The sequence below is a fragment of the Gopherus flavomarginatus genome, chromosome 23 (assembly GCF_025201925.1).
Source record: "Gopherus flavomarginatus isolate rGopFla2 chromosome 23, rGopFla2.mat.asm, whole genome shotgun sequence".
NCBI classification, from domain to species: domain Eukaryota; kingdom Metazoa; phylum Chordata; order Testudines; family Testudinidae; genus Gopherus; species Gopherus flavomarginatus.
In genome coordinates, this window is record NC_066639.1 from 16,401,227 (window position 1) to 16,410,827 (window position 9,601).

Here is a 9,601-nt window from a genome sequence, read left to right on the forward strand (position 1 = left end):
GTTTATGGAGTTGTAGCTGGGAATGTAAATAGAGGGGCTGGGGGGGGCAGAGCTGGGGGGCAGGGGCTGCGGATCGGGAGTGAGGGGCACCGGCAGAGCTGGGGGGCAAGGGGTGCGGGTCGGGAGTGAGGGGAACCGGCAGGGCTGGGGGGCAGGGGGTGCGGGTCGGGAGTGAGGGGCACCGGCAGAGATGGGGGGGCAGGGGGTGCGGGTCGGGAGTGAGGGGCACCGGCAGAGATGGGGGGGCAGGGGGTGTGGGTCGGGAGTGAGGGGCACCGGCAGAGATGGGGGGGCAGGGGGTGTGGGTCGGGAGTGAGGGGCACCGGCAGAGATGGGGGGGCAGGGGGTGTGGGTCGGGAGTGAGGGGCACCAGCCTTCATCCATTGCCCCCTTCCCAGAAGAGGGGCCCATCTACCTTTGACCTGGCTTGGTTTGGCACCGACCCCCCCGTATCTCCCTTGCCCCATTTCCCAGAGCTGCAGCCCTGCTAACCCCCTGCCCCACTCCCTGCCCCACAGCACCACCGACTGCCCCCCCACTCCCTGCCCCACAGCGCCCCCTAGCGCCGCCCTGCGGCCAGCCCACTGCCAGGGTGGAGCGCCCCCTGCTGGCCCTGCACTGCTCCCTGCGCCACAGCGCTGCCTGCCTCACAAAAATGGAGCAACACCGCCACCTCGTGGCCGTTTGTGGTACTACACATAAATGGCTCAACAACGGAGTGGGGTTGGGAGCCCGGATTCCTGGGTGGGTTAGAGCAGGGGGGGCTGGAAGCCAGGACTCCTGGGTTCTCGCCCCGGCTCTGGGAGGGGTGTGGGGGCTGGTGGGTCAGAGCAGGGGGGGGCTGGGAGCCAGGACTCCTGGGTTCTCTCCCCGGCTCTGGGAGGGGAGTGGGGGCTGGTGGGTCAGAGCAGGGGGGCTGGGAGCCAGGACTCCTGGGTTCTCTCCCTGGCTCTGGGAGAGGAGTGGGGCTGGGGGGGTCAGAGGAGGGGGGGGCTGGGGGCCAGGACTCCTGGGTTCTCTCCCTGGCTCTGGGAGAGGAGTGGGGCTGGGGGGGTCAGAGGAGGGGGGGGCTGGGGGCCAGGACTCCTGGGTTCTCTCCCAGAACTGAAAGCCCGTTAATAGAAAGGAAGGAAAATCGATCTCATTTTTTAATATTTATTTGATTTCCGAGCCGTGGCAGGAGCTTCTCGCTGGGTGGGCGAGGGGTCCCTTGTCTCTACGTTCCCCATGTCGGGGTGGGGGGTGGGGATAGATCAGGCATCCTTGGCCCCCCCCTCCAAACCCAGAGGGGGCAGGGGGGGCTGCGTTACTAATCCAGGTGTCCGGCGTCACCTCATGGGGCTGCGCTGGGCCAGGGGCTGGAAACCTAGGAGAGAAAGCGAAGAGATTCGGGGGAGCGGGTCGTGGGGTGCAGGAGGGTGAAGTTACGGGGTGGCGGGGAGGGGGGGGCTGCATCCTGAGCCAGAGGGGAAAAAAAAAAAAACAAAAAAAAAAACCAAGCTGTTAACCTGTGGAACTCCCAGCCACTTGATTTGGTGCCCCAGAGGCGGGCTAGGGGCAGGGGAGGGGGGGCAAAGCGGTGGCATTAGAGGGGGAGAGGGGCTTGGAGGCCCCCCCATAGGAGGGCGACTAGCTGAGCATCGCCACAGCCAAGTCAAAGGAGGGGGCGTCATTAACCCGCGGAACAACCCGCCACCAGGTGTGGCCTGGGGGAGGTTAACCCGGGGAACTACCCGCCACCAGGGCCCGGCTGGGCGGGAGTTAACCCGGGGAACTATCCACCACTCAGTGTGGCCGGGTGGGCGTTAACCTGGGGAACTACCCGCCACTGGATGGGCATTAAACCAGGGAACTATCTGCCACCAGGTGTGGCCGGGCAGGCGTTAACCTGGGGAACTACTCACTGCAGGGTCCGGCTGGGCGAGTGTTAACCTGGGGAACTACCCACCACTGGGGCCTGGCTGGGCAAGTGTTAACTTGGGGAACTACCCGCTACTGGATGGGCATTAAACCAGGGAACTACCCACCACCAGGCGTGGCCAGGCAGGCATTAACCCAGGGAACTACCCACCACTGGGCCCGGCCAGACAGGCGTTAACCTGGGGAACTACCTGCCACCGGGGCCTGGTTGGGCGGGTGTTAACTTGGGGAACTACCCACTACTGGATGGGCATTAACCCAGGGAACTACATGCCACCAGGCATAGCTGGGCAGGCGTTAACCTGGAGAACTACCCACCACTGGACCCGGCCAGGTGGGCGTTAACCTGGGGAATGCCATGCCCCTGGATTCTGCAGGGATGCCACCGTCCCAGATGGGGCGGGAAGGGGAAAGTGAGTTTGGGGCCATGGGGCAACACAGGGGGTTACTTATGGGAGGCTCTTGGGGGCAGGCGGAGGGCACAGCAATCGTTACAGGCCAGTCCAGGGCCAGGCGCTGTTACCCCGTGGAACTCCTCGCCCCTGGACGCCGCCGGCTCCTACCTGGGGCGCTAGCAGCCCAGCCCGCTGCGGGTCCCGATTCGGTCCAGCTTCATCCCGAAACAGCCCTGCAGCGCCGGCACCTTCCTGGTCCGGCCCCAGAACTTCCTCTGCCAGCTCATGAAGTCAGCGAAGAAACGGGCCCAGGCCGGGTCCAGGGAAGGGGGCTCGGGGCTGTCGCGCTGGGTGCGGCTTCCCGCCATGGGGCCGCGGGCCCTGGGGGGCGCGGGGACATCGGCGGAGACTGGGGCAGCACCCAGCAAGTCAGCCAGAGTCTGGGGGGGGGGCGGAAAGAGGGAACCCCATTAAAGCAGGAGACCACATGGCACGGAGACAGCCCCCCCCCCAGGATTATATCCCAGCTCCCGGGTACCCCTGGCGCAGGGACACGGCCTGGCTCTGGGAGGGGAGTGGGGCTGGGGGGGTCAGAGGAGGGGGGGCTGGGAGCCAGGGCTCCTGGGTTCTCTCCCCGGCTCTGGGAGGGGAGTGGGGCTGGTGGGTCAGAGCAGGGGGGCTGGGAGCCAGGACTCTTGGGTTCTCTCCCCGGCTCTGGGAGGGGAGTGGGGGCTGGTGGGTCAGAGCAGGGGGGGCTGGGAGCCAGGACTCCTGGGTTCTCTCCCCGGCTCTGGGAGGGGAGTGGGGGCTGGTGGGTCAGAGCAGGGGGGCTGGGAGCCAGGACTCTTGGGTTCTCTCCCCGGCTCTGGGAGGGGAGTGGGGGCTGGTGGGTCGGAGCGGGGGGGCTGGGAGCCAGGACTCCTGGTTCTCTCCCCGGCTCTGGGAGGGGAGTGGGGGCTGGTGGGTCGGAGCGGGGGGGCTGGGAGCCAGGACTTCTGGGTTCCCTCCCTAGCCCGGTACCTACCTTGGGATGCCGGAGGGAGGCTGGTGAGGCGAGCTGGGGGAGGAGGAGGAGGATGAGCAGGGTGGACGAAGGCTGCATTGTCCCCAAGTGTGTGACAGGTGCCGGGGGGTCCGGCCGGGTGTCTGGGTCCCACTGGCTTCTCCTCCGCCCCGGCACTGGCTGTATAAGGGGCCCCAAGGTGGTGACGTGCCCCCCAAGCCACCCCCTCCGGGGATGCATCACCCAGGGCAACAGATCCCCGCCCCCCACTGGGGCAGGAGGGGGCGGCGGGAAGAGGGAACTGGGGCGGGGGGCTTTTGTGCAGGCGAAGCAGCTCCAGGGTTGTCGGGGTGATGAGTTACGTGAATGGGGGGGGTCTGGAAACAGACTGATGCCCCTCACTCCCGACCCGCAGCCCACTGCCAGCCCAGTGCTGCCGGTGCCCCTCACTCCCGACCCGCAGCCCCCTTGCACCCCAGGCCTGCCCCCCGCAGCTCTGCCGGTGCCCCTCACTCCTGACCCGCAGCCCCTGCCAGCCCAGCCCTGCCGGTGCCCCTCACTCCCGACCCGCAGCCCCTGCCCCCTGCCAGCCCTGCCGGTGCCCCTCACTCCCAACCTGCAGCCCCTGCCAGCCCAGCCCTGGGCTCCCCCCCCAACCCCCCCATGTATTATTTCACTTGCCTCCTCTCTTCTCCAAGCCAAGGCGGTTTCATGCCCTTTTCCCCAGCGCCCTGGGCCCCTCACGCCCCCCCTTCCAGCCCCCTTTAACGCCATCACACGGGGTAACCTGGTGGGGGCCGGAAAACATCCGGGGGGCAGAGCAGGGCCAGCCCCTGCATCCCTCCACTGGGGAGGGGGTTGCCCCAGAGACCAGCCAGTGGCCCGCGGGGAATGCGGCTTCCAGCCACTATGGGAAGGGCCGGCTGGGGTGGGGGAATGAGGCCAGGGGCCTGTCCCCTGTGGGGCGGGGGGTGCTGGGCCCTAACAGAAAGTGGGGGGGGGGTCAGGCTGGGAGTTCAACACAGGCCCAGACAACTGAGAGTTGCCCTAAACTCCTGCCTCCCCCCACCTGTCTCTTAATTAACAGCCTAATCCCTGGATTAACGAGCCCAGGGGGCTAATTAAACCGTGGGGGGATTAGGGCAGCTCATGCCACACACACACATCCCCGCCTGCGGCCCAGCTGGGGACGAGGGGGCCATTGTGTGTGGGGCAGCTGGGGGGGTGGGCAGGGCCTCCTACCAGCAAGGGGGCCACTAAGCCCAGCCTGGCAGGGAAGGAGGGGCTGCCAGGGGCTGGGAAGGGGGGAGCTGAGAGCCAGGACTCCTGGGTTCTCTCCCCGGCTCTGGGAGGGGAGTGGGGGCTGGTGGTTAGACCAGGGGGGGCTGGGAGCCAGGACTCCTGGGTTCTCTCCCCGGCTCTGGGAGGGGAGTGGGGACTGGGAGCCAGGACTCCTGGGTTCTCTCTCCAGCTCTGGGAGGGGAGGGGAGAGTGGTGTAGAGGGGGGCAGGGGGAAGCCCGGACTCCTGGGTTCCTGTGCCCCCACCGTGCCAACGGGACGTCACCCGCTGACGCAGGCTCCTGGTGAAGACGCCGGGAGGCCGTGACCTGTCCCCGCCCACCCCCCAAAAGGCTAAAAATAAAAGCACTCCGCCCCCCCCCACCGAGCTGGGAGTGTGGGGAGGGGGGTGCCCAGGGAGACAAAGAAGCCAGGATTCCTGCCCCCAATATGGGGTTCCCCGGCCAACCCCCTATTCACCAGCCACCCGGCTGACGTCAGAGGGGCAAGGCCCAGGGGCCAGCACCCCCAGAGGGGGCCTGGCTCCGGGCCTGATTTAGGGCCGACGCTTGCTGGAAATCTGCAAAAAGCATTAGAGAAAGACAGAGGGACCCCCGCCCCCCGCTCTGACCCACCAGCCACCACCCCCCTTCCAGCGCCAGGGAGAGAACCCAGGAGTCCTGGCTCCCAGCCCCCCTGCTCCAACCCACCAGCCCCCACTCCCCTCCCAGAGCCGGGGAGAGAACCCAGGAGTCCTGGATCTCAGCTCCCCCCTTCCTAGCCCCTGCCAGCAGGTGCCTGGGGCGAATGGAGCCAGGACTCCCTCCTGCCCCTGCCCCGGGGCCTCGGGGACTCCCTGCCACTGGAGGCTAGTGGCCGTCATCACTTCTATTACCCTGATGGGCAGGCACCATAGGTCACCTTTCCAGCAGGCTAGGCCACGGCCCCAGCATGCAAAGCCCCTGCCCCGCAGCCATGCCATAGCCCGAGGGCAGGCAGGGAAACTGAGGCAGGAGAGGGGCAGGGAGAGCAGATCGTACAGGGGTCAAGCTGAGTTAGGGAACCCAGGTGACCGGAGAGCCAGAGCCAGGGATGGCATGAACATCAATGCCCTTCTGCCCCAGGGTGTTTTCCGTCTGTTGCCATAGCAGCCCTGGCCGCTGGCATCAGACCAAGCTGATAACGAGCTGAGGAGCTGGGCCATAAAGCGAGCGGCAGCCCTGGCCCCAAGCCAAGCGGCAATGCTGCCGGAGTCTGCAGAGAGCCTGAGCCGGTCGCTCGGAGAGGTGTGAACCGCCCTGGGTGTCACCGACCACGGTGCCGCTGCCAGAGTCTGCAGAGAGCCTGTGCCAGTCACTCGGAGAGGTGTGAACCGCCCTGGGTGTCACCGACCACGGTGCCGCTGCCGGAGTCTGCAGAGAGCCTGAGCCGGTCGCTCGGAGAGGTGTGAACCGCCCTGGGTGTCACCAACATGGTGCCGCTGCCAGAGTCCGCAGAGAGCCTGAGCCGGTCGCTCGGAGAGGTGTGAACCGCCTTGGGTGTCACCGACCACGGTGCCGCTGCCAGAGTCTGCAGAGAGCCTGAGCCGGTCGCTCGGAGAGGTGTGAACCGCCCTGGGTGTCACCAACATGGTGCCGCTGCCAGAGTCTGCAGAGAGCCTGTGCCGGTCGCTCGGAGAGGTGTGAACCGCCTTGGGTGTCACCGACCACGGTGCCGCTGCCAGAGTCTGCAGAGAGCCTGAGCCGGTCGCTCGGAGAGGTGTGAACCGCCCTGGGTGTCACCGACACGGTGCCGCTGCCAGAGTCTGCAGAGAGCCTGAGCCGGTCGCTCGGAGAGGTGTGAACCGCCCTGGGTGTCACCGGCAGGGTGCTGCTGCTAGAGTCTGCAGAGAGCCTGAGCCGGTCGCTCGGAGAGGTGTGAACCGCCCTGGGTGTCACCGACCACGGTGCCGCTGCCAGAGTCTGCAGAGAGCCTGTGCCGGTCGCTCGGAGAGGTGTGAACCGCCCTGGGTGTCACCGACCACGGTGCCGCTGCCGGAGTCTGCAGAGAGCCTGAGCCGGTCGCTCGGAGAGGTGTGAACCGCCCTGGGTGTCACCAACATGGTGCCGCTGCCAGAGTCCGCAGAGAGCCTGAGCCGGTCGCTCGGAGAGGTGTGAACCGCCCTGGGTGTCACCGACACGGTGCCGCTGCCAGAGTCTGCAGAGAGCCTGAGCTGGTCGCTCAGAGAGGTGTGAACCGCCCTGGGTGTCACCAACATGGTGCCACTGCCAGAGTCCGCAGAGAGCCTGAGCCGGTCGCTCGGAGAGGTGTGAACCGCCCTGGGTGTCACCGACACGGTGCCGCTGCCAGAGTCTGCAGAGAGCCTGAGCTGGTCGCTCAGAGAGGTGTGAACCGCCCTGGGTGTCACCAACATGGTGCCACTGCCAGAGTCCGCAGAGAGCCTGAGCCGGTCGCTCGGAGAGGTGTGAACCGCCCTGGGTGTCACCGGCAGGGTGCTGCTGCCAGAGTCTGCAGAGAGCCTGAGCCGGTCGCTCGGAGAGGTGTGAACCGCCCTGGGTGTCACCGACACGGTGCCGCTGCCAGAGTCCGCAGAGAGCCTGAGGCGGTCGCTCGGAGAGGTGTGAACCGCCCTGGGTGTCACCGACATGGTGCCGCTGCCAGAGTCTGCAGAGAGCCTGAGCCGGTCGCTCGGAGAGGTGTAAACCGCCCTGGGTGTCACCGACACGGTGCCGCTGCCAGAGTCCGCAGAGAGCCTGAGCCGGTCGCTCGGAGAGGTGTGAACCGCCCTGTGTGTCACTGACATGGTGCCGCTGCCAGAGTCTGCAGAGAGCCTGTGCCGGTCGCTCGGAGAGGTGTGAACCGCCCTGGGTGTCACCGACACGGTGCCGCTGCCAGAGTCCGCAGAGAGCCTGTGCCGGTCGCTCGGAGAGGTGTGAACCGCCCTGGGTGTCACCGACACGGTGCCGCTGCCAGAGTCTGCAGAGAGCCTGAGCCGGTCGCTCGGAGAGGTGTGAACCGCCCTGTGTGTCACCGACACGGTGCCGCTGCCAGAGTCTGCAGAGAGCCTGTGCCGGTCGCTCGGAGAGGTGTGAACCGCCCTGGGTGTCACCGACACGGTGCCGCTGCCGGAGTCTGCAGAGAGCCTGTGCCGGTCGCTCGGAGAGGTGTGAACCGCCCTGGGTGTCACCGACACGGTGCCGCTGCCGGAGTCTGCAGAGAGCCTGAGGCGGTCGCTCGGAGAGGTGTGAACCGCCCTGGGTGTCACCGACACGGTGCCGCTGCCAGAGTCTGCAGAGAGCCTGAACCGGTCGCTCGGAGAGGTGTGAACCGCCCTGGGTGTCACCAGCAGGGTGCTGCTGCCAGAGTCTGCAGAGAGCCTGAGCCGGTCGCTCGGAGAGGTGTGAACCGCCCTGGGTGTCACCGACATGGTGCCGCTGCCAGAGTCTGCAGAGAGCCTGAGCCGGTCGCTCGGAGAGGTGTAAACCGCCCTGGGTGTCACCGACACGGTGCCGCTGCCAGAGTCCGCAGAGAGCCTGAGCCGGTCGCTCGGAGAGGTGTGAACCGCCCTGTGTGTCACTGACACGGTGCCGCTGCCAGAGTCTGCAGAGAGCCTGTGCCGGTCGCTCGGAGAGGTGTGAACCGCCCTGTGTGTCACTGACATGGTGCCGCTGCCAGAGTCTGCAGAGAGCCTGTGCCGGTCGCTCGGAGAGGTGTGAACCGCCCTGGGTGTCACCGACACGGTGCCGCTGCCAGAGTCTGCAGAGAGCCTGTGCCGGTCGCTCGGAGAGGTGTGAACCGCCCTGGGTGTCACTGACACGGTGCCGCTGCCGGAGTCTGCAGAGAGCCTGTGCCGGTCGCTCGGAGAGGTGTGAACCGCCCTGGGTGTCACCGACACGGTGCCGCTGCCGGAGTCTGCAGAGAGCCTGAGCCGGTCGCTCGGAGAGGTGTGAACCGCCCTGGGTGTCACTGACATGGTGCCGCTGCCGGAGTCTGCAGAGAGCCTGAGCCGGTCGCTTGGAGAGGTGTGAACCACCGTGGGTGTCACCGGCGCGGTGACACTGCGAGAGTCTGCAGAGAGCCTGAGCCGGTCGCTCGGAGAGGTGTGAACCGCCCTGGGTGTCCCCAACACGGTGCTGCTGCCAGAGTCTGCAGAGAACCTGAGCCGGTCGCTTGGAGAGGTGTGAACCGCCCTGGGTGTCACCGACATGGTGCCGCTGCCAGAGTCTGCAGAGAGCCTGAGCCGGTCGCTTGGAGAGGTGTGAACCGCCCTGTGTGTCACTGACACGGTGCCGCTGCCAGAGTCTGCAGAGAGCCTGAGCCGGTCGCTCGGAGAGGTGTGAACCGCCCTGGGTGTCACCGACACAGTGCCGCTGCCAGAGTCCGCAGAGAGCCTGAGCCGGTCGCTCGGAGAGGTGTGAACCGCCCTGGGTGTCACCGACACGGTGCCGCTGTCGGAGTCTGCAGAGAGCCTGAGCCGGTCGCTCGGAGAGGTGTGAACCGCCCTGGGTGTCACCGACACGGTGCCGCTGCCAGAGTCTGCAGAGAGCCTGAGCCGGTCGCTCGGAGAGGTGTGAACCGCCCTGTGTGTCACTGACACGGTGCCGCTGCCAGAGTCTGCAGAGAGCCTGAGCCGGTCGCTCGGAGAGGTGTGAACCGCCCTGGGTGTCACCGACACGGTGCCGCTGCCAGAGTCTGCAGAGAGCCTGAGCCGGTCGCTTGGAGAGGTGTGAACCGCCCTGTGTGTCACTGACACGGTGCCGCTGCCAGAGTCTGCAGAGAGCCTGAGCCGGTCGCTCGGAGAGGTGTGAACCGCCCTGGGTGTCACCGACACAGTGCCGCTGCCAGAGTCCGCAGAGAGCCTGAGCCGGTCGCTCGGAGAGGTGTGAACCGCCCTGGGTGTCACCGACACGGTGCCGCTGTCGGAGTCTGCAGAGAGCCTGAGCCGGTCGCTCGGAGAGGTGTGAACCGCCCTGGGTGTCACCGACACGGTGCCGCTGCCAGAGT

General features: G+C 67.1%; 1 protein-coding gene across 1 annotated transcript; it reads right to left on the reverse strand.

Annotated features, from left to right (window-relative positions):
* Positions 1-2,491: 2,491 nt before the first annotated feature.
* On the reverse strand, positions 2,492-3,417 carry LOC127039758 (C-type natriuretic peptide-like). Its single transcript, XM_050933615.1, has 2 exons — positions 3,340-3,417; positions 2,492-2,755 (listed from the first exon to the last, which is right to left on the reverse strand). The coding sequence occupies exons 1-2, from the start codon at positions 3,415-3,417 to the stop codon at positions 2,492-2,494; spliced, it is 342 nt and encodes a 113-aa protein (XP_050789572.1).
* Positions 3,418-9,601: the final 6,184 nt, after the last annotated feature.

Excerpts from the sequence above, each read along its gene's own strand:
- LOC127039758 (XM_050933615.1), bottom strand. The coding sequence starts at position 3,417 with ATGCAGCCTTCGTCCACCCTGCTCATCCTCCTCCTCCTCCCCCAGCTC. Across the intron at positions 2,756-3,339 it reads CCTCCCTCCGGCATCCCAAG|ACTCTGGCTGACTTGCTGGG; the intron begins GTAGGTACCGGG and ends CCCCCCCCCCAG.